This window comes from Euleptes europaea, chromosome 10 (genome assembly GCF_029931775.1).
Source record: "Euleptes europaea isolate rEulEur1 chromosome 10, rEulEur1.hap1, whole genome shotgun sequence".
Taxonomy (NCBI): domain Eukaryota; kingdom Metazoa; phylum Chordata; class Lepidosauria; order Squamata; family Sphaerodactylidae; genus Euleptes; species Euleptes europaea.
In genome coordinates, this window is record NC_079321.1 from 56,093,198 (window position 1) to 56,118,279 (window position 25,082).

General features: G+C 40.2%; 1 protein-coding gene across 3 annotated transcripts in view; it reads right to left on the reverse strand.

Moving 5' to 3' along the window:
• Positions 1-25,082, reverse strand: part of EPHA7 (EPH receptor A7) — a 215,649-nt gene that overhangs the window by 134,069 nt on the left and 56,498 nt on the right. For all 3 annotated transcript variants that reach the window (XM_056856941.1, XM_056856940.1, XM_056856942.1), the window contains exons 4-5: positions 8,606-8,761; positions 7,425-7,760 (exon numbers count right to left, since the gene is read on the reverse strand). In XM_056856941.1, coding sequence (XP_056712919.1) covers positions 7,425-7,760; positions 8,606-8,761 — 492 coding nt within the window. The remainder of the gene's footprint in view (positions 1-7,424; positions 7,761-8,605; positions 8,762-25,082) is intronic.

Consider the following 25,082-nt stretch of genomic DNA (forward strand, 5'->3'; position numbering starts at 1 on the left):
GTCAGCTTGAAGCTGGCATCATACCATTTCCAACAGGATTTCTTACTTTACCAAGAATTGTTTAATATGCTTTAAATATGATAAAACAATTAATACAGTAAGTATATCACTTCTGCTCTCTATCTGGCTTCTCCTTAACATGTCAAAAGCTAGTTTCAATAATCACTTGAATGACGTCTCATTTTTTTATCTGATGCTTGTTCCATCAAGACAAGACAGCCATTGTATTTAGCTTTAATTCAGGCATAAACCAATTATGAAAGCCTGCCAGATTCCTGACATATTAACCTGACACAAGGGGCAATTAACTTTATTTGGGCTATGCCAGCATACAACGGTCAGTTAACAACCTTTAAGTGATTACAGAAGAGATTCAACAAAGAGTCTTAGTTATCACTTTACTCACGTGAAAATACTTCAACCTACTATTTTAAAATGTAGAAATGATTAACTGTTAACAAATGAATCATTTTTGTTTTGGTCAAGCAGGACAGCACTTGGTTAACCAGGACAGTACTTTAGATATTGAATGTTACTCTTTCTCTGTGGAGCTAAAGGCTTTTAAAATGTATTATACACAGATATATATTCTGGATCATCTTCAGGTTAGAAGGCAAAATCTTAATAAGAGGAAATGTAGAAACTGAAGCAGGGCAGGGAGGCCAACTAAGTTATATTTTGGGTAATATTAAAACAAGCTACACACATTTAGGACTCAGATGCCGAGTTTCTCTTGGGAAGTTTTAACTTCACGATTAAAATAGAAATTTTTCATTTGCACTCCCAACTGCTTTTCTTTCATTTTTGGCATATAGACAACTAAACAAACAAGCCACATTGTCGTGACCTTTTGCTACAACCATGCAAGCCACTTCCCAATTTCAACTTTAATTATAGAATAACACAAAATAATTATATTATGAAGCTGAGCAATGTGGCCCTGCTGTGTCTATTATCCTGTTACATACACCTCCTCCTCCAATATTATCCCAAAATGACAAATAATTTGATCTTAATCATCAGCCATCTGCCCTCCTATTCTCAGCTGATTTGGCATCACTCTTCCCTTCTTTGATATAACTTCTTTGTCCCTTTAGGGTTCAGTGTTGCGTAGGCAGAACAAAAGAGAATTAATGAGTTGCTCATATTCTAAAGCCCTACCCCTTCTTCTTCAAGCAATTTGATGTTATCATTACATAATGATTTGCATGTGGTGAATGCAATCTCAAAGGTTGAATACAGTGAAACAAAATCCTTAAAGAACGTATCTTATTGGGGGAGTAAAAATTATTATATAATGTACCACCCTTGGTTAATCTCAGCCAGATAACATGGTGGTATAACTTTAGCTTCTCCACATTTTTTTAACTACAGGAAATACCCGTTTTTGCATTTGCAAAGAAAATAATCATCACAAATAAGAGCTCCATGAACACAGCTATAAGTAAGACTAATAGTTTCCTTCTCTCCATAGTAAACTTTTAAAATAAAGGAACAGAAGCGAGACTTTTTCTGTTGAGTTCTAAGCCTTTGTATACTCAATTATAGTAATCAATCATTTGTCCCGAAAATATTTCCTCTTTACTTAACCATAGGGCCACCAATTACATGACAAAACTGTTTTGTGCTACAGAAAAACACAGTAAAATAGTTTTCATTCTTTGGACTGTAATAATGTTATTTTATATTTAAAAAAACCCTCCAAGCTTATACAAATCAGGGGTAAAATATATTTATATGGCAAGCATTGTGTTATCAAAAATGCCAATGGTTCTCCAAAGACAACTATGTCTTCCATTGTTACAGGCGGGGAAACTGAAAACAAGTTAAAGGCCAAAGGTTGATTATAATTGTCTAAGAATTGATTATAATTGTCTAAGAATGCAGTTCATGCATGTAACACAGCTATAGTCAAGCACCAGGATAATAGGAAACCCAACATATCCTCAATTAATATGACCCAATGTGTAGGAAAGAGTAAAAGTTCCTCCTTCCACCCATACATGCTAACAGAGTCAGAATTCCAAGTACTTGCACTAGACAGAATAGAATGCCCAACACGTCTCTACTAGTAAATTTAGTCCCAAGTAGTTTTACCCTAAGCTGACAACAGTGTTAAAATCCATGACTCCCATCATGAATGAGGAGTTTGCAGTGGCAAAACTAAACTACGTAGAAAAATTCTACTCCCTCCCCCCTCCCCAGTTCATCATCTATTTATCGGCTATCATTCCAATTCAATACACCATACTATCTCTCAGTATTACCGTTCAACTACCATATAATGAAGTCCATCTGATTAGCCCAATTGTTGAGAACTCACATTCTCCTCACCATATGGCATTCTAAGACACTGACAGCATGGATTTATATATGCCACTGAGCACTGTCTATTTGCCAACCATTTAATTAAAATGCTGGCAATTTGCAAAGGAAAAATTAGCAATTTAGAGGCAATGGCTCAATTCATACGTTATGCCAAACCATGTTTAAGAAACTTTAACTACGTTTTAGTGTGATGACAATTAATCTGAGATCAGCTGAAAAGCCATAATCAGAAGCTATGGTTTGAAATAAGTTACTCCTCCTGTTTGGCCTAATTATAGTTGGGCATGTTGTACCGTTTGACAAACTATCGTTTGTGATTAGTTGGAAAAGCAGAATTAGAAGTGACTGTGTGAAGTACATTTATGAATCATGGTTTGTTCTAACTAATGTATGTAGTGAAGTCTGCCTTGGAAAGCCATAATATGACTGTTGCCCCATTTCCACATGCTACGGCAGTTAAAGAATGGTCAGAAAATGAAAGCAGATAAGTAGCTCTAAATCATATGTTATTAATATTGTATAAACACTAAAATTTGGTTCTAAATTATAGTTAGTGTTTGCACTATTGTTAGTGCAAACCACTGAGCCAATAAAATTGATGACTATGTAAAATTTTAAAATAAATTAAAGGACTCAATATAGATCTCTATGCTAAGAATTTCAGCCCAGTGGTGGAATGGATAATGGAGAGAGTCCAATGGCCTGCTGGACTTTGAATTTCGGAAAATGTAGCCAGTATAATAATCACTTGAGTGTGCATTTCTTTACTACGGTTAAAGATTTGAAAACCCTATTTGGTTGCCATAAGTTGACTGCGACTTGACGGCATTTCATACACACACAAACAAACTGAGCCCTATCCTGGATGGCCCAGGCTAACCTGATCTTGGAAGCTAAGCCCTGGTTAGTACTGGGATGGGACCAAGGAAGTCCAGGATCATGAAGCAGAGGCAGGCAATGGCAAACCACCTCTGAATGTCTCTTGCCCTGAAAATCCTATGGGATCACCATAAGTCTGCTGAGGCTTGATGGCACTTTCCACCATCAAATAAATCGGATCTTTCTAGCTTAGTCTACACAGAGGACATTTTTTTCAGTGGTTTTTGTTTTAAAAGGCCAAATAAAACTGAAAACAAAATTTCATATTTCCAGTGACAAGAACCAAGTTTTGGGGGGCAGAATTCCCATGCAGTACCAGCACTTTGCAAGAATTCAAAAAAGAAAAAGAAAAAAAGTCAGAATTCGTGGGCACTCCTATCAAGAGATTACAAGTCTGTACTTCAGAGAAATGTAAATACAACTGTATGCAGCATGTTCAAGAATCACTGTTGTTGTTCTTTTCATGTTCTAGGCCTATAGACATATGCATATTATGCGAGAGACCTATGATGACTGCCTCTGATTTCATTAAAAAAGGAGCTGTGAAAGTTATCTGATACTGTGACAGTGGGAGTAGGGGTTAACGCTCCCCCAGATCGTTTTCTCTTGAAAAACCTTTCTTCCACCAAGCTGCTACTAGCCAGAAGAGGGGGAAAACATGTTAAATAACCATTTTTAAAAAAAAATATGTTGGGAAAAAGGTGCTGCTGAAAACATGCAATTGCTATTTCCCAGTTTGGAAACAAAATCAAGGCATTTTCAGTTTGCTGCCTGGGGAAGCCCAGTGGCAGCCAAAAGTACATACTACCACTTACACAGGGCAATTACTACTTGGCCAAGGAAAACCAGTGAGTGGCTAGCTGTGTCTCTTGATTAAATGATGGTTTTAGATTATATTCATGATGGATATCCACAGGGAGTCACAGTAGGACCAGACAACATGATTTGGATACCCCTTAGGAGATGCAACTTCCTTTACAGGGAAAACCCTAGGCTCAGCCCAAGACAGAGAATTTCTTCAGACCAACAAACTTAGTTCTGCACATCCTGTATGTGGATTGAGCCCTTATATATTTGGGAAAGGAAGATTAAAAAAAAAAAAAAAGCTGTCAAGGAGAATTCTGTAATGCCAGGTGAATACCCCTCTACATATCACTTTCTTCTGGTACTATAAAAGAAACATGCAGATATGGTAAATGTAAAGATGGTCTCCTGTGCAAGAACTGGGTCATTCCTGACCCATGAGGTGATGTCACATCCCGACATTTACTAGGCAGACTCTGTTTACGGGGTAAGTCTGTTATCTTACTATGCAGCAGCTAATTAAAATCACAAGAAAAAGGCCAAATTAAATTAATGATTTAAATCAAAACTTTCAATTTATTATTTAGATACTTCCTAAATAACAGTGAGTATTAATTGGTTACTAAACCATAAAACATGCTGGTTTAAAACTGAACAGAACCTTTATATAACCTTGGAAAGGAACACATTTTAACTGAATATTGGTACCTTTTTAGAAAATGTCAGCTATACAGTTAGGGTTGCCAACTGCCAGGTAGTAGCAGGAGATCTCCTGCTAATTCAACTGATCTCCAGCCGATAGAGATCAGATCATCTGGAGAAAAATGGCCGCTTTGGCAATTGAACTCCATGGCATTGAAGTCCCTCCCCTCCCCAAACCCCACCCTCTTCAGGCTCCGCCCCCAAAATCTTCCGCCGGTTGAGAAGAGGGACCTGGCAACCCTATATACAGTGCACTGCCAGTGTTTTACATAACGATGCACATGGCCTCAAATATGGATCTCTTTTTATGACATGGAATCACCACTAGAAGATGATTATTTGCCCTCGTGTTCCTTTCTGCTGCAATCTGCCTCTTCTTCTTGTAATACAGTGGGGTTGTGCCAAGGCTGGTGGTAGTTACTGTCCAAATCATAGTTCTCCAAGAGACTGGAGGTAGTCTGAAAGGTAGGTAGAGTCATATACATATTTGTAGAGTACTGAAGCAATTTCAGAAATCAAGTAATTCCTAGGCCTAGCATAAGAACAAAGAATCACTCAGACAGGTCATTAGCAACGTTATCCCACACAGAGTTATATCCTTGTAAGTCTATAAAGCCTATGGGCGTTAGGAGGATATAAATCTGGTTAGGATGGCACTGCATATGACCTCTGAGGAGACTTGCCAGTCTCTCAAGCCCAGTGTCAAACCATTATATATGTGCATGAATTACCATGCTACATAAAAATTAATGAAAGTGTTTTCTACAAAAAGAAATCAGCCACCTTTCTACATGTGCAAGTGGGAAATACATTCAGTATTTAATGGCTTTTTTTGGCATTAAGTTCAGATTAAATTTTAAATCAGGTTATTTTAAAGGATAAAATTATTATTTCTGAAACTTGAAAATATTTTTTATCTAACAGGCCCTGCAGATAAACTATTTGTAGATGAATACAGGATTAAAAAGAGCCAATACTTTTTGGGGTTAATTAATGGGCCACACTTTACAGAAAGCACCTGCAATGAGCAGCGTAACTAATATTTTAGTTTTAATTAAGTTTTATTTAGTTCTAACATAGTAGAGTTAATAACAAAAGGCAGAGAAGTCGGGCTTCCTAAGAAGGCAGGGAAAGGGCCTCAAGCATAACTGCCTCCAGCCTGCTTCTCGTTGTCAGCTTCAAACATGGCCTCCCCTTTCTACAGGCCGCCCATGAAGCCTCATTCCCATGCCATCCTCTTTATAGGGAGGGGTCAGGGGCAGCATTATTGACAGTAGTTATGTATTCTTCCAGTTCCAAGAATAAATATTTCTTCTAATACTCACCGTAATGATCTATGTGAAGCAATATAAAACAATTTTAATCTCTGTAAAAGTAAGCTGACTGAAACTACATGGAGGATGGTACATATCTGGGGCTCCTATTTATAGATGGCAATATGTGGTGCAATGTAATATACATGGACCAGCCAAGGATTAACAGAGAGCAGGTGGGGAAATTTTTGATTGAGAATGAAGGTATAAATGTTTTATGAAAATCAATAAGAATGCTTCACTAAACCCTATGTAAACCCCCTTCCTGAACATGCAGCTGAATAAATTGTCCCCACTGCTGATTAAAAAAATTAACAATAAAAAAAACCCTCTACATTTTCACACTCTAAAGTCTTATTTTGAATCCAAGAAAACGTTACAACTTCACTGTTATAAGGATTTTGTGTAAATTTCAATTGGACTGTTGCCATAACCGGGCTCTTCTGCGCTAGCAACACAAAGCAAAACAGAGCACAGACTTGCCAGACTATCCTTTTATGAACAAGCAATTCATCAATTCACATTCCAGAGTAGGGGACTTCCTATTTCGACATGAAAAACCACTAAAACACATTTTCTCCCTTGGGTGACATGCTAGTTTGATTTTATTTTCCCTGGCATTTCACCTGTCAGATTATCATAAATGTAAGAAAACAAAGAATAATTGTCACATTTTCACTGAATCTCATTGTCAAATATCTTGGAAGTATAATACTGGGCAAAAGATGTGAATACGGAATGTACAGGCAAGCACCTACCTAAGTAACTCAGGCTCCAACTGGCAATTTTTACCATTTCGGAATAAAATATAAAGACGATTGAGCTCAGTTTGAACCTATTAAGCCACTGGTACTACACAGAAACAAAGAAAATCTACCCATGGACAATTCAATGTCTGACTAAAATGTAATCCCTTTTAAATAGGGGTATTTCTGTTTCCATTCATAACCTTCCTGTTAAAACAAATAAACTTATATCTAACCACAGTTAAGCACTTTGAGGCCCCTGTTAACTGGGAAGATTTAAGCATATAATTAACTCTCTTGTTGAAATCAGTGGGTTCTGAAGTGCTTAGCTTTGGCTGGATCGGGACTTTACAGTGTAAGTATAAAAATATCTCAATCCTACAGTACGAGGTTCAGCAGAAACTAGACAGGGTCTAGAGTGCCCCCACACTGGCACTGTTGTAACCACTCTACAGGAAATATGCTTCATTCTCATGACCACCTTAATTTGATGTTAGTGAAATATTGTAACATTGTTGACCTACTTACAAGCATGTGGAACAAGTTGCAATTCTGTGGTTACTAGCTGTTGTTATGGCACAAAGCACTGTTAAAAATAGTTTGCAATGTCTTTGTTGCATTCATTCTAGAATTCCGGAGAGTGTTCACTCACCTGCTTGACCGGTGGTAACAGTAACCGCTGCAAAAAGCCTCTGGGAACGGCTTAAGTCGGAAACACCATTGACAGCTTCTACTTCAAATGTGTAGTTAGCATGAGCTAGCAGGTCCAGAACAGTGACATAGTTGTCTGCTAATCCAGTTTGTTGGGGCATATATCCAACATTGCTCCCACAGGGAACACATTCGCCCTGCTCCCAGCTGCACCTCTTGCATAATACCCTGTATGTCACATCATTTCTTCCTCCATTATCAGCAGGAGGGCTCCACTCCAAGCTTACAGTAGTTTGATTAATATTAAAAATAAGGTTCTGCGGTGCGGATGGAGGCCCTTTGTGAAGCACAAAGATAAAAAGGGGGAAGGGAGAGAAAATCAGTAGGAGAAAATTAGCTCTTCTATTAATTACTTAGTCAAAAGCTTGCCAAAGCATCAACTTTCATTATATTCACTACAAGCTACCAAAAAGCCCACTTGAACATACTTGACAAGGAACTTTATTTATTTTCCATTAAGGAAACAGGATAGCCCATTCTTTATGTATTTACTACACCCAGCTTTAGCAGCTTTGCTTCTGTGCAATTAAAGGGATACGTTAATGCACCTCAAAAGCTGACTCACACAGAATTCTTTCTGTTGAATTTCTGTCTCCGTTTTTTTTTTTTTTTTAAAGGAAAACAGAGTGGATTTAGATATTTCTTAATCAGTTTTGATGTGATTTACAGCTGCGTTTGGGTACAGGCTTGGATTTGAGGAACTTGCATAAAGTCATGACTTCAGCTGCCAAGCTATGAGGTTACTCTATTTGCAAATGAAACATTATGCCCGATCCTATGACATTTCAATCCAACTATGTAACTACATTAGTTCATTTTGCATCTTCTTCAGTTTGGGGGTTATATCACATAGGAAAACTTTTTTTGACAATATACACTCTCCATTCCTCCTACTGTTATGGGCTACACAATATTCTGACTTCACCAAGGTTATGTCAGGAGAGCACATGAATTGTATTTATGCCGCTTCAGTATTCTGTTTACTTTCTCCATTGTGCTGTTCAACTGTATCTTAAACCTGCAAAAACTACTGAGGGCTAATATTGTGCACTAGATAGTTGCGTACAATGGCTATGTCTCTCTGAGCAATGTCTTTTGTGATTAAACTCACAAATAACTCACTTGTGCATGCGACATATGGAGGATCAGTAGGTGCTCTGTAATAGCTGTCTTCACAATCACATCGTGAAGATCCTTCCCTGTCTGAGAAACTGTGCATAGGGCAGCGTGAGCACTGCAGATCTTGCGAAGATGACTTGTAGAATCCACGGCCACAGGCTAAGGGAGAATGACACAAATAGATACAGTTTTGAATATGGTGTTTTAGACAGCTATTGCATTAAGGCATATGTAAAATATACTACATTACATGTACTGATTGTACAGATTTCCTCATATCTTTTACATCCTGAAAGGTTTTGTCAGTAGAAGTAGCACTTAAGAATATGAACTGTGTGCTGAAATTCCTAGAGGTCCTTAAACATCTCTCAGTCTCAACCCATGCACCCTCTTTGACAAAGTAGGAACAATGCCAATTTACTTTATAATGTACATTAAGTGTATCAGCATTTAGGGAGAAACCATAAAAAAAGTTAAATATTTTTGTCAGGGGCACACAACCAAGCTAGGGATACATAGAATAGGGATACTTGAAATCTTCCAGCTCAGCTCACATCCTATTTGCCAATAACTATCAAGCAGCTGATTAATCAATGGGCTGTCTGTTCATAACCTGTTTGTGCCTATTTTTAGGAACAGGTTATTTGCAGTTATCAGAAGCCCTCTTCAGCTGGGAGCTAGCTTCTGACCTCCTGCTAGGGAAATACTACCCTGTAGCTAGCAATGTTTTTTTGTGGGGGGGGGGGAGGCAGAATCAGGAGCCAACTCTCCGCTAATTGTGAGGATCATCTGGAAGTCAGATCCTGATCTCCCATCCTGTAAACTTTAGCCTATTCACACTCCTCTGTCAGTTGTTTCAAAAGGGATAGGTTCCGCCGTCCCGTCCCCCTCCCACCCACCCATGGAAGGGATTTGCTATTCCATCTATTCGCTAAGGGAAGTGATCTATACTTGTTTTCCTTAGCTTTTCTCAGTCAACACCATCTGTCTTTCTCCAGCACTAGTGGTCAGGCCTAGTGCTTGCATACTTCCTTCTGCTGGAAGGATAATATGTTCATACTATTCATGGCTGAAACTGGTTCTCTTCGGATAAAGTTGTTTCTTTCCGTTTTCCAACATTTTCTGGCAAACGTGAGGCAAACTAATGGTAGGGATTCTTTCCTGTTCTAGCTTTCAGAACACAGGGTGTCGCTGAATACATACTTTAGCAAGAGCTATGCTCTCTATTCTAGTCCTCAAGATTTCTATTATAGTCTTCAGTCCTAACACTCCACTGCTGTTGGCTAGTCCCATGGATCATGTTTCATGACAGGGGAAAAAACTACACAGGGACTTCAAGGCATGCAAGACAAACAGAGAGAAAGAAAGATAATATCATGCTACAAGTAAAAATCAAACATATTTAGTGAAACAAGCCAAGTTGTGAGCTAATAGGCTAACTGGGCAATGAGTAACTGATTTTCTTCTTCCTAGAGCATGACCAAGAATGACTTTGTTTGCAAAGTTAATTCATAGCGAAGGCAAGGATAAGAGTGAACTTCTGCTGGATTCCAGTTCAATCAATAAATACTAAAATGTATATTTGGAAATTTCCTTGTGTCAATTTCCAGTGAGAGCCAGGGTGATGCAGCAGACAGACCATTGAAATAAATCCGGGGAGGCTCAAATCCCTGTTCAAGAAAGACCGTGCAGCAGGACCTGATAAGCACCACCTTTCCCCCTAGTATGTTGTGAGAACAAAGTGGTGGAGGGCAAAATGGTGAATAGTGTCCTATCTCCATATAAAAAGATGTTGAAGACCCCAATATCTCCCTAAGAATTACTAACAGAAAAATGTACAAGCATTGAATTCACAGGAAGAAGCCATTAAACATCACAATTCTAAACATATCACACCCCACATTATTAAACGATGCCTCATTAATCGTAAACTGCAATTGTACAAACATTTCCTTGGAAGTAAGTCCAACTGGGCAAAGTGGAACTTACTTTTAAGTTAACATGATTGGAAAGGAGCTGCCCTACTCTCTTCCTAGAAAGGAGCTGCTCGGTAGAGTCTTCATGAGTCTTTTACTTAACAGTAGAACAACACATGGCCAGTTCCACCCTCCACCTGAAACAGAGAGGTCTGCTTCTCATGAAGCCTGTCAGTTATGCAATCGTTTATTGCTTTTAAATCAAATGATAAAATAAGCTCAAGCAATATTATGGGCACATAAAAGAGCATCTGGGAGAGAATAATTTATGCAAGCCTAGCAAATGTAACTGAATTGCAATTCTAGAATATCTGAAACTATGAAATGGTTCTAAGTAGATATGAGCCAAGTTAATTTTATTGGCAGTTTTGCTGCTGGTCATGAAGCAAAATAAAACCACAGTAACAATCTGTTTTCATTCAGTTGGCTAGACTGTTGACAGACATCTTTCACATATAAAAAGATCACCATACTTAAGGATCTACAGCAGCTGCTCTGGTGACTAGACCAGACTAGTTAATAGTTAAAACAATGACAACATTTCTCCTGAGTGAAAGTGTCTCATAACAATATCCTCCTCCATTCACTAAACAATTCTGAGGCTACAATAACACTGTTAAGGCTCCCTACTCAACTAGTAAGTGAGGAGCTCCACAAGTAGCACTAACCGGCTTAATTGCCTTTGGATGAGATAGCTCTGGAAACTTGTAGCAGCTCTTGTAAAATTTATTTTATTTACTAACAGAAACCATTTTCCCCGTGGTAAAATTCAGGTTCGGGTTCATTGGTCCCAATTTATTTTTCGGGAAAACTGAAATAAGCTGAATATCCATTCAGGGGTACTCAGCTTTATTTCCATTTCTCCTGAGAAAATTGGGTCAATTTTATCCTATAGAGATTTTTTTTTTTTGAGGCTCTGGGGGGCATTTTTCAAGACAGAGTCTCCAAATTCTCAGGGTAGCTGCAAGAGACTCTCTTCAAATGGATACTAAACTTTGACAGAGTTTGGGTCAGGGGGTTCAATTTTATGGGTCCTTGAAGGGGTCCTATGGAGGATGGGGGCGACCCCTCTGGGGCCCATAAAATTGGACCCCCTGAACCAAACCAAGTTCGATGACCGTTTGAGAAGAGTCCCTTGCAGCCACCCTGTGATTTTGGTGCGTCTACCTCAAAAAATGCCTCGCCAGAGCTCCTTGAAAAAAATCTCCATAAAATAAAATGGCTGCATTCACATCCAAGAATCATGGGAAAACTCACTTTCCCATGATTGCTAACAGTACGCCAATGCAAAGCAATGGGTAGACCTGGCCTCCCATAGCTTTGCATGGGCCTACTGCAAACAACATGAAAGATTGGCTGGCCCCACCAAGCTTTGGACCCAATCAGGATCAGGCCCTCACAGCATTTCTAAATGTCTCAGTTCAGTTCTAAAATGGTGTTGGTGACCACAGGTTGGACTTATGGATGCTGCAACATCTAGTTTGGGCCTTAGGCAAATCCATAGTGACAACTTTCCTAAATATGATGTTTTTTCAATCTTCATAACTGACTGGAACCCTGATTCTAAATCAATACGTCAATCAAATTTACGACAATCAAATTTACTGCTAAGGAAGTGCGTTTGGGGGGGCAAAAGGTGGATCTTCAACATGTGCTGGCACATTGTTCCAATTTTAGTATGTGTGCTGCCAAATCGAGCATATTGCTGGGATAAAAGCCTGCATTGTCTACTTCTTTTCATCGGGATTTCTTCTGCTGCAAAAATACGACAATCTGTTTCCCCCCCACCCCCCGCAGGCAGCTAGACTGTAAGCTTTTGATGTCAAAAAAGAACATAGGCAACCATTTTAACATGGCTAACAGAAAATATTTAGGACTTGAGAAAACTTGGTTTCAAAATTAATTTAGGTGTTATTATCTTTAACCAACCATTCGCCAGCAAGTCTGAGGAATTTATTACATCCACAGTTGGATATACACATTCAGCAGAACGAGGTGTTAAGGAGAAAATCAACTTGAGGAGTGAGTCAGTTTGGGATGGAAGGAGGACACTGATATTGCTGTGTGGTGGAAAGAAGAAAAGAGTGAAAGCAATGACAGTTGGACAGTAAAGGAAAAAGTTCTTCAGATTTTAGTGCAAACTAATAAGGTGCTTAAGTAGAGCCCTGTGGTGCAAAGTGGTAAGCTACAGTTCAACAAATACAAATACAAAACCTTTAATGGCATAAAATAAGCTACAGTACTGCAGTCAAAAGCTCTGCTCATGACCTGAGTTTGATCCCGATGGGAATCAGTTTCAGGTAGCCGGCTTGAGGTTGACTCAGCCTTCCATCCTTCTGAGGTTGGTAAAATGAGTACGCAGCTTGCTGGGGGTAAAGGGAAGATGACTGGGGAAGGCACTGGCAAACCACCCCGTAAACATAGTCGGCCTAGTAAACGTCGGGATGTGACATCACCCCATGGGTCAGGAATGACCCGGTGCTTGCACAGGGAACTACCTCTACCTAGCTAATGGAGGTGCTTAATTTTTTTTAAAAAAATCATTAGGCAAATATAGGGCAATTTGCTCAGAAAGAGACGATATGCTAATAGTAGTAAATTGTTTTAGCCACAAAACACAGTATTTCCATAAGTGATAGATAGCCCTGCCATTTAAACAGAAGCTGTTCTTTGAATCTAAGTCAAAAAAACACAGCCGCTGCCACATTAGATGAGACTGAGGTAGAATGCATAGTCTCAGGTAAGGGAAGCATGATTCTGATTTTAGTATATTCTGAGTGATATCTGCACAGGGACAGGACAGGTTTCAGGAAAAAAAATGCAGTACCTATTATCACATTTCACCCCCAAGATCCAGACTGGAACAACAGCCCTCTCTGAATCACATTGTACAGTCAAAGGAACCAAGCATGAAGACTGCTGCTTTGGTATAGCAGGAAGGGTCATTTTGACCTAATTTAGGACATGGAGTGTTCAAGTCAACTTGGCAAAGGCAAAATTGATATGTTCGAAGCACAATGGTCTTAGAAGGGTGTAACTGCTTAGGATTTCACTTTTAGCAACTTCCATCATGCATTCACAGTCGTCGATCACTGGTTGTTGTTTTTAATGCCTCTGAGAACATAACCCTTAGGGCTAGTAGTAAACCTGTGATCATCAAACTATTTGTTTCTGGCTCATGAAAAGTCAACATCATAAGAACATAAGACATAAGAAAGGCCCTGCTGGATCAGACCAAGGCCCATCAAGTCCAGCAGTCTGTTCACACAGTGGCCAACCAGGGGCCTCCAGGAAGCCACTAACAAGACGAGTGCAGCAGCACCATCCTGCCTGTGTTCCACCGCACCCAAAACAATAGGCATGCTCCTCTGATACTACAGAGAATAGGTATGCAGCATGACCAGTATCCATTCTAACTAACAGCCATGAATACCCCTCTCCTCCATGAATATGTCCACTCCCCTCTTAAAGCCCCCCAAGCTGGCTGCCATCACCCCATCCTGGGCAGGGAGTTCCACAATTTAACTATGCGTTGTGTGAAAAAATACTTCCTTTTATCTGTTTTGAATCTCTCACCCTCCAGCTTTAGCAGATGACCCCATGTTCTAGTATTATGGGAAAGGGAGAAAAACTTCTCCCTGTCCACTCTCTCCAAACCATGCATAATTTTATAGACCTCCATCATGTCTCCCCTCAGCCGCCTTCTTTCCAAGCTAAAAAGCCCTAAGCGTCTTAACCGCTCCCCATAGGACAGTTGCTCTAGTCACCTAATCATATTGGTTGCTCTTTTCTGCACCTTCTCAAGCTCTGTAATATCCTTTTTTAGGTGTGGTGACCAGAACTGTACACAGTATTCCAAGTCTGGTCTCACCATATATTTGTACAAGGGCAGTATGATATCAGCAGTTTTATTCTCTATTCCTCGTCTAATTATGGCCAGCGTAGAATTTGCCTTTTTTACAGCAGCCGCACACTGGGTTGACATCTTCATTGAGCTATCCATTACCACCCCAAGATCCCTTTCTTGGTCTGTCGCTGCCAGCACAGATCCCATCAGTGTATATGTGAAGTTGGGATTTTTTGCCCCAATATGCATCACTTTACACTTACTCACATTGAATCTCATTTGCCATTTTAATGCCCATTTTTCCAGTATGCACAGATCCTTCTGGAGTTCTTCACAGTCCGATTTTGTTTTAACCACCCTAAATAATTTGGTATCATGTGCAAACTTGGCTACTTCACTGTTTAACCCCAACTCCAGGTCACTGATGAACAGGTTGAAAAGCATCGGTCCCAACATCAGCTTGCACAATGTATTTTCACATGGTGAACCTACATCACAAGACGACAAAGAATACTCAGCCTACCACCTAAATGTCTTGTTAGGATAAAGGAGTACTTTTGAGCATTGAATATACGTTTATATTCCCAAATGACACTTCTTTCAAATTCACAAGATTTACCTGACTGTGTCTGCCTAAGTAACAAAGTTTGAAAGATTAATTTAATAGGCCCCAGGAAACAGTGCCCTTGAAAGAAAAATGTTAAAAGGATTGGCAGTATGCAGACATGATCGGCTTCACTTTCATTCACTGCCTCTGAGGTCTTATAGGGGAAAAAATAATAAGCTATAATCTGGGAAACAAATAAGTGAGAGAAAACCCAAACACTCAAGCATCAACAGAGAGCAGACTTATCCCTTTATCTCAAAGGGTATACCTAGTGACCTCTTTACTTTCCCCCCACAATATTTTCCTAGTGATTATTTGTAGCCTCAAATGGTAGCACATAAGGAAGAGAAAATGGATAGTCTACACTGAGGATGGTTTCCACAAACAGTAACCCCCTAACTTGGCTCAAAACCGAGGTGGAACATTTTGCCGCTGTCACCCCCTCCCCCCCCCTCCGTGCATACTTTCCTTTGACCACTGGATAATACCCTCAGCAGCACACATATAGACTTCCAGATTTGAAGGCATAATGGAACTATGCAGGTGGAAAGGGATGCAAGCAGTTCACATCCCATTTAACCAACACTGAGCATCACTCAGAGAACAGTACTAGTTTCTCTCAACCACCAGAACTCTACCAAACAGAACCTCACGCTATGAATGGGGTTTATCTTTTGCTTCTTGAAGTCTTCCACGAAGTGGAGGAATGTTGCTCTGAGGACATATGCCTCATTCTGCCTCACAGTGCTTTCAGTTTGTATTGAATCCCATTACCATCGAGAGAACCTCAAAGGTTCTTTCTTCAATAATGTGACCTCCTAGCATGTACTTGTTCCCATAATCTCAAAGACTCTGTCAGCTGAAAAGGAGGGCTAACATATTTCATAGAATCATAGAGTTGGAAGGAACCACAAGGGTCGCCTAGTCCAACGCCCTGCACAATGCAGGAAACTACCTCCTCCCCACACACACCCAGTGACCCCTTCTCCATGCCCAGAAGATTTGAAATAACACCAATGGAACCACAGCCATCCTCCATCAAAGAAAGTAGAGGAATATTCTTCAGCTTATGGAACCCACTTGTAAGTTGAGATACGTGTCAACCCCCACTTACACGTCATACTTAACACTCAGTGCTACTTTGGCACTAGCAGGGGGAGAGAGTAAAGGTAGCCCTGTACACCAAGCATACAGAACTGTGTTTCTTTCCCAATTGCTTCCATTGTATGCCAGCTGCTGTTCAAATTCAAGAGGGCTAGTGGAAACGTCAGCCGAGTCATTCTAACCCCAGAGTTGGCAGTACAACTGCAAAAAGAAGTCAGAGCAAAATATAGATCTCTAGACAACTTTGTGGAAACATAGAAAGTTATTAGTATTTCAGCTTCCTTGTAGGTAGAAAAGTTATATTAAAATTCATATCAAAGTAGTGCGAAATGGAATGTACCGCTTTTTGGTAGCTAGAGTGCAATACTACTGATATTTTATGGTGAAATTCCTGCTCTAATGTACTAGGATAGCAACATCTTCAACAACAGAAGTAACTTGTGGTGCAAGATGGGAACAATTTATCATAGTATGATTAAAAACCCAGACATCACTGTATAAATTCTGGAACTGACCTCATGAAAGAGTAACTCTTCTTTTCTTAGTAGAGCTTTTCTTTTCCCGCAAAGGCTTTAATTTTGCTTCAGTTTAGCCCCATCAAAACCCAGTGTGATTCTGTGACAGTCATCTTAATCCTTCCACCTTGCTTGTCATTTGTTTATAGCATCCCTTGCCTGTCCTAACAAATTATGCGCATTTATGCAGATGCTTCCTTGCTGTAAATTATGTGTATGCAAAGACTTTAATAATTATAAAATGTAAATAAATTATTATTCTGTAGGAACTTTTTTTGGCCCTGATGCATTTTAACATTAATATACAAAGCTAAATTAATAAAACATGACAGACATTGCTAGATTATTTGCTGCAAATGGATTTAGTTTATTTTGGGGGGACGTGGTGTTTTGTTTTTTTCCTGCACCACTGCAGCTTTTAGTTATTTGTGTCATATTAATGTCTATGGTTCTATAACTCAGTCCTGAAAGCACAACTTGCAAAATCAGTGCTCCTACTGCTAGTGTTGCTGACCTCATCTTGAATGGACAGATCCAGAATCTTCATGTTAATCCTATTGACAGGGTCTCAGTGGGAATAATTACAACAGCCTCAAATCCAGACCTGCTGTCATTGATATATTACCTATTTTCTCCCACACTGGAAACGAACAGCATACAGAGTGGATGGAAACAACATGGTGCAATGATTAAAGATTTGTGAGTATTCTGATGCATTAATCTATTGCAATTATTCAGAACCCTAGACGATTTGACACAGGAGACACTACGAATGTAAATTCTGATCAGATGCAGAATAGACTATTTCAGTATAAAGGCATGCTGTGAGTGGAAAGGAAGGAGAATTATTTTTTTAGCTGTTTATTTACTGTATTATCATAAAACTGATTCTGCTTTTAATGAGGCTGTTTTCATCTTTTTACTGATGGGTGTTTTCATTGTATTTCTTAAATGCCTGGTTTTATGTATTTTAATTACATTGTGTATTACTTCTTCTAAGTCACTTTGAACTTTTATTCAGGGCAGGTGATGGATAACCCCAGCAAATAAATAACATTTTACTATGAAATTGATGTTCTTAGAACCCACTTATGCAAAATATGTGTTATAAATGCAGATTGCTAAAATTGTAACTAAAAATGGTAAGTTTCTGCCTTTGATAGGGCATAGTGAAAACCTCCTGGCCTCTCCCATTCTTCAGTTTGTTTTTTTCCAATATAACTTTCAGTCATCGTTATGTTGGACAGCATAACATTTTTCTGTAGTCAACGATGTCATCTGTTATGTTTTCTATGGCACCTAATATATAGCTGTGATATATATGTAAGGGTCCCTGATTGCTGTATTTTATTTGTCTAACTACTATGCAGTGATCAATGCCCGGTTTTAAAATACGTTTACTTTATCTTGCAAATGTTTCTTTTAAATGGCAATAGTGTCTAAAGACTGTGGGTGCTTTCATCAAAGAATTACATTATATGGTTAGCCAGAGTAAACACAAGACTTTTAATGGTTCTTCAGCAACAGTGTGAATGACATCTCCAAATAGGACTGTCCTCTGGCTGCATACCATCACTAAGCTCAATGTTTGCTGTTGCCTGTCAAGAATCTCTCAGACTTGTTATTCCCTTCCAGAACCCAATAATACCCTTGCTGTCATACGTTGTCTCTTTTGAGATCTGCTCACACTCTATTGTTTACACAGAAGTGCTGAAACTTGAAAAAGCCTTATTTTAGTGCTTTTTTTTAAATCACGAGTCTAATGAACCTATTAGTTTAATACAGAATGTCTTCTAATATTGCATATGTGCTACACCCATCTCAATTCTATTTTAGCTAACATTATGCATTTTGCCAGTCATACTCCGAGGTGGCTTTCTGTCCAACTGATCACAGATATATTTTCAATTATTTTCCAACAGACTGCATATTTTATGATGCTGGCCACATTATGGGCTTCACCTGGCAGAAAATTCCCACAGATGGAAGGATTTCTATCCGCAGTGTGATGTTCTCATTTCCTCCCCTGCCCCCTCCCCCTGCTACAGCCCAAAATGCCTCTCCCAGAGCATGGGGGACCACCAGGAAAACCAGGAGGATCCGAGGTCTAAAGCAGAAGAGAGGAATCAGGAAAAAAAATCCCTTCCCCGGCCTGGGGAAATGTTGGGCGGGATTCAGCTCATTATGAAATACAGGTTGTTGTTTTTAAAAAAAAACTAAGGTTGCAAAATATCACGTTAAGCCAAAAATGCCACTGTGTATGTGACACTTTATTTCATTATAGCAGTGCTTCTAAAACTGTGGGTCATGACTGTCTCACTGATGAGTTGCAAGGCCAGAAAAGAAAAGGAGGAACAGGATAAGAGGAGCTTCTGAGAGGCCCAGTGACAAAGCCATGACACCCAGCCAGCTGTACAGTAATGTATTCACCATTTATGAATACTACCTATGAAAAATAAAATATAAAATGATCAGTGGAGGTTACTGTGCTTTATTTTGGGAGAGGGGAAGTGCCATGGAGTTACTTTGCAAGAGGGCCCTGAAAAGTAGAGTAAGTTTCAAAATGTATCCTACTTCTACAATTTTGAGAAATATTGTATTACAGTGTAATTTGTTAGCAAGGGTTGCTTGCATTCTAGCTCTGCAGCAATCGGGGGAAGGGGGAAGACCTATCAGCACAGAAAAGCTTCCCCCAATGGTCATATAATTGTAAGTATCTTCAAACTAGAAGAACTGGCCTGCTGCCTACTTAGCTCAACTGTCTTTAAATAAAGGTTAAAAATAAATAAACCTTGCTGTCACCATGTTTCGTTTCTTTTAAAATTATTATTTTTAAATTCTATAACCATTGGCTGACTCTGTTGTTTCAGAATAAAAGCAAAAGAAAAGAAATCATTGAGAATTGTTCTGATTTATAGAAACCTTGCCTAACACTGTTAAGAAGTTATAGAGTTCATTCCAACCACTTTAAAGTTGAACTCATTGTTTTACAATAATGGTTTGTTTGTGGAACTAACATAAATATCTGATCAGCTGATAATTAAAGTTGTCGTTCTGATAATTGACATTTGGGCATATTTTACCAAAGGCGATGGGTCAACTGATTAAATCTTTTTCAACCAGTCCAACAGCCAACCCTAGTTATACACATCAAATAGTACTTTTAACCATGGTTACATTCAAATCATGAAAAGATTACAGATTTACCATGTGACAAGCTTTCCTCCTATGATGGCAATTTGTTCACGTGACTCCATATATGAATGTGATATAGGACAGCTATTTTAAGTCCCCACAACAGTTGAAATTACGATGTCCACCTTCGGTCTTTTGTGCAGTTCCACAATGGGATTGAGCATGCACAGGCCAGCTGCAGAGAAGAATTTGCCAGCTCAAAATGACTGGGAGGGGCTCTCCTCCCCCACAGCATGGAAGGAGGGGTTGTCCCACCGAAACAGGCATGTGCCGTGAGGAAGGGAAGCCCCCTTCTCTCTTCATCACTGCTGTGAGAAGATCTCTTTTCCGCAAAGCTTCCAGCATCTCAGGAGAACTGAGGGAAGGGGCGCTCTTCCCTCATGGACAGAATCGTTTTGCGGGAAAATGCCACCTCACACTGTGGGGGAGGATCATCCTCCTAGTTGTTTTGAGCCAGAAATTTTTTCTCTGCTATGGCCCGAGCATGTGTAGTCCATGTAGGGCCTGAACATGTGTAGACACTAGACAAACAACAGTTATAGGCAAGTGCAACCTTGAATTACAAACACTGTTGACTAAATTATGCCTAAGGGCCCATTCCTGAAAATTGGGCCCAAAGCCCTTAGGAGGCCGACTACTGCCTCCGCCGGCGCAGGGGCCCACGCCGCCAGGGCCCGTAAGGCGCATGCTGGCGTTAGTGGCCCCAGCGCTGGCATGCAGGGCTGGGCGCCACTCTCCGACTGCTGCCGCCGACCTCCGGCACAGACTGCGGCAGCGAGCCGGGAGGTGTTCCAGCGCCCCAGGAGGCGTTCCCGGGGCATAACGGCGCTGGTCGCAGGGCGGGGCCAACGTTAGTCGGCTTCCCGAGCACTTTCGGGTCGGGAACGCCCCTTTTTAGCTTTTAGTTGGTATATCGCCCGTGCAACCTTTTTGGCGCCGGGCAAAGGTTGCGGCACTGCCGAAACCTCTTTAGGAGGCAATGCCGCCAGTTTGCCTCCTAATGCACTGTAAATTGGCTTGTTCTTATAAAAACACTGAATTATGAAAAATAATAAGGTAATATGGTATTTTAAGAGATTGTGTCATAGTGAATTTGAATTAGATTTTTAATGTAATTTTGCAATAGTCATTCTTAACAGCAATCCAGAAGGTTTATACATAATAATAAACAGAAGCAGACCTGTCTATAGGCTTTGCAATTGAAATGTAATTAAAATAACTTAATATTAGATTTGTGTTTTCTTTGGATAGTGACTTGCCTTAAGTGCTCCAAGCTTTTATGGGGGGGGGGGAGTGAGAAAAGCATAAACTTGAGTTTCACCATATAAAACTATCTGTGAACTATAAATGCACCACAGGACAATAAAATAGGAGAACAGATACTATCAGGCACCAAGACACTGAGGATTGTCTAGACATATCTGTTTACATTCCTACGATTAAACACTGTCTTCATTTGAAATCTTAATGTGAATATTTATATTTAATGTAATAACAGCCAGCACGTTGTAAGTGGTTAAAGTGTCAGATTCGGATCTGGGAAACCCAGGTTCAAATCCCCACTCAGGTATGGAAGCTTGCAGGGTGACCATGGGCCAGTCACACACTCTCAGCCAAACCTACCTCACTGGGTTGTTGTGGGGATAAAACAGAGGAGAAGAGAACAATGTGAGTCGCTGTTGGTCCCCATTGGGAGAAAGGCAGGATATAAATAAATAAAGTAAGTAAATAAATGTGGGCTCTATGACCTTAGTAGAGCACATTTATGCAAACAAAACTAGTCCACAGCCACTCCTTCAAGTTTAAAAATATATATTGGTAACAAAAATATGTTTTCTTTTATCTTAATTTATGGTTGTTTATGCTGCTGCTGCTGACAGTAGTATTTACATAACACTACAGACTGTTCATAGTGTTCCAGTTACATTATCTTGGTGATCCTTATAATGGTGATCTTGTAATGCAGCTCAGAAATATTATCTCCATATTGCAGATGAGAATAGAGACTGATGGCTCGCCTAAGGCTATCCAGTTCCTGGTTGAGGCAACATTCTTATCAATGACACTGTAACAGTTCTCAAAAAGAGATGTCACTACTATCTATTTCTATCAATATATAGTCCCAATTAAAGAAACTCTGAAATCAAGTAACTTACACGTGGAAACACAACACACAGTTAAACTGTGGAACTCCCTGCCCCAGGATGTGGTTAAGGCTGCCAACTTGGAAGGCAGTGGACATGTTCATGGAAGAGAGGGGTATTTATGGTTACTAGCAAAAATGGATACTAGTCATGATGCATACCTATTCTCTCCAGGATCAGATGAGCATGCCTATTATATTAGGTGCTGTGGAACACAGTCAGGACAATGCTGCTGCAGTTGTCTTGTTTGTGGGCTTCCTAGAGGCACTTGGTTGGCCACTGTGTGAACAGATTGCTGTACTTCATGGACCTTGGTCTGATCCAGCATGGCCTTTCTTATGTTCTTAAGAAAAAAGTTAAATAAAACTTTAACAGAAAGCGATTGTGGCGAGATAAATGTTGATAACTATGACAGGTTTATTTGCTAGAAGTTTTTCTACCAGGGAGTACTCCTAGAATCTCATAAGTCTGCTAGTTTCAAGTAGTAAGGCAAGAGTCACTGCACTGTGAAATGAAGCTGTCTCTGCTAATTGCACACCCCGAATATCAGAACTATATCTCAACTGAGAGTGTATCAAGTCTGCCTGGCTGAACATGAGGATTTGGCAATGTCACTTTGCACTAAATGTAACACAAAGAGGGAAAGGGAGGTGTACTAAAGCACCCATCTGAAATGATAAAGAACACACAGAAGAAAAACAGATGACAGACTGTGAAGACAGAATGATCACAGATGGCGTCCAGGTGGAACAGGTCAAATAGGATTTTAAAATTTTGTTCATTTTCATACTTAAACTGTACCTGGTGTGTAAATGTTCAAAGGCTATGTATTTGTAAAGACATCCACACAAAGATAACATATTCAAGAGAGGCTTACACATAAATAATTTACAAACATGTGGAGCCCAAAAAAATTAAACCCAGACTTACAGTACTTATAACTGATTAAAGACTAAATGTAAACTTGTGAAGATGAATAACTGGAGAAATTCCTGACAATACGGTACACTCAGCGCAAACATCTTTACAGCGAGAGAAAAATACACTGCAGTTAGCAGCACATTTTTTTCCACGGCCTAAATAAATTTTGAGTAATTATATAAAGACAAGTACATGCTGTTTTTTCCCCCTTCAATCCAGATTTTTCTTTCCACTGACTGTCTACCCCCTTGTTTTACTAATCATGTGAATCCTGCTCTTCTCCCAAGGGGCTCAGGGCAGCACACATCACAGATAATGCCGATAAAGTTTAAATTTGGGGAGTTCAAAATGTGATTCCCTCAATTCTAGATTGTAAAGCAACATCCGTTTTGAATTTTGGCTTCTGATCGCATAAGACTTTACACATGCCTTTACCACAAGTTCTCATCACTTCCCAGCTGCCTATACTGTTCCTTCCCTGTTCTGTCTTTATATTGCACCTGCTGGGGCAAGAACAGTAGCAAACACCCACTCTCTTGCTCTCTGCTGCCCCCCCCCCCATAGACATCTCAAAACCCTATATCCTGGAACACCGTTATTTCAACATTTTTACAGATATTCCAGTGCAATATTCCCAGTGATCTATACCCACCGTCAAGAGTCTGGGTGTGACCTTGATGCCTGATGAAGGCTCAGGTCACAGCTGTGGCCCAGGCAGTCTTTTTCCATCTCTGCAGTTCAGGGCTACATGACTAACTGCAATGTTTGCTTGGTTCAGCAATTGCAGGAATTAATGTTTTGGAGAAAAGTAACTGAGGTGTGCTGTGCTATGTAGAGGGATACTCTGTTGTCCTTAGAGGACGAAAATGGATATGGAGGACCTTATTGGCTTTTTAGTTATTGGTCTATTTTCTACAAATTATACACATATACAATAGGCCTTAAACAACCAGTGACCTACTAAGCCACATGCAGTCTATGAATAGGGTTGCCAATTGCCCAGTGGTGGCAGGTAAACTACCGCCCATCCACTGGGCTGCCCGTCGGCCAGCTGAGGGCCAGCGGGCACTGCGGGAACACACACAGATGCAGCGCAAGCGCGCGCAGACACAGTGCACGCATCACTTTGGGGTAAACCCGAAAGTGACGCGGACGCTCTAGCACCCTTGGCTAAAACTCTATGGAAACCATAGAGTTTTGGCCGGGATCGCTAGAGCATCCCCGTCACTTCTGGGTTAAACTGGAAGTGACGTAGGCGCATCGAGCACTAACGCCACGGACCCACGAAGCTCCCGCCGGTGGAGCTGAGGGGCCTGGCAAGCCTATCTATGAACTATGTACTAAGCCTTGCCATGTGACTGCCATTTGTTCTTACCTCCCAAGCAGGAAGCAAAACCAGAAGGGTCACTGAGCATGTAAAGGCTGCAGTGTATATTTGGTTGGCTGACTTTGGCAAGAGTGGGACTGGATATTAAACCTAGCAAAGCATTTGGATCAATCACCATTTTCCTGAATTATCCAAAAAGTCAAGCTTCTTTAAGCCTTTGTGAGAACAGCAAGCTTGTTGTATAAATTTTAACTGATTAGGGATGTCTACGTAGCCACTGGTGACTAGGTTTGTGAATCCCAGGTTTAGGGTCTTAGTAAGGAAAGTGTTTACATCAGTATTGAACAGCTGCCAGTCATTCCAATTAGGGGAGCTGAAAGCTCAAAAAGGGAAGCCTGGCATATATATGAGGTATAGTAAAGTAAGGCTTAGCAGAACATCAGCAAAAGAAACCACAAACAGCCTAGTATCACCAACCAAGCATCTTTGTCCACCCTCGACCACATCAAAAGGGATAAGCTGAGAATGCTTAATGCCAGCTCTTAATCATGGATGTGAAACTACCCTAACAATGGAGCTTGTGGTAACCTTTACTGTGGATTACATGTCCTGCTTGAGCAGTGGATACAATACACTCATAACACTTGGGGAGGAAAAAACTAGACATTTGGTCATGAGTTGGGTCAGGGTGCATAGTACTCACTGCAGATATAGTTTGGCAACAGGGCAAATAACGTCCATTTCAGCTGAAGAAAATGGCATGGGGGAGCTGAAACCTCTCCCCCACCCCATGCCACAGTCCCAGTCTGAATCAGACCCCAGAGCACTTGGGGATTTTATTTCC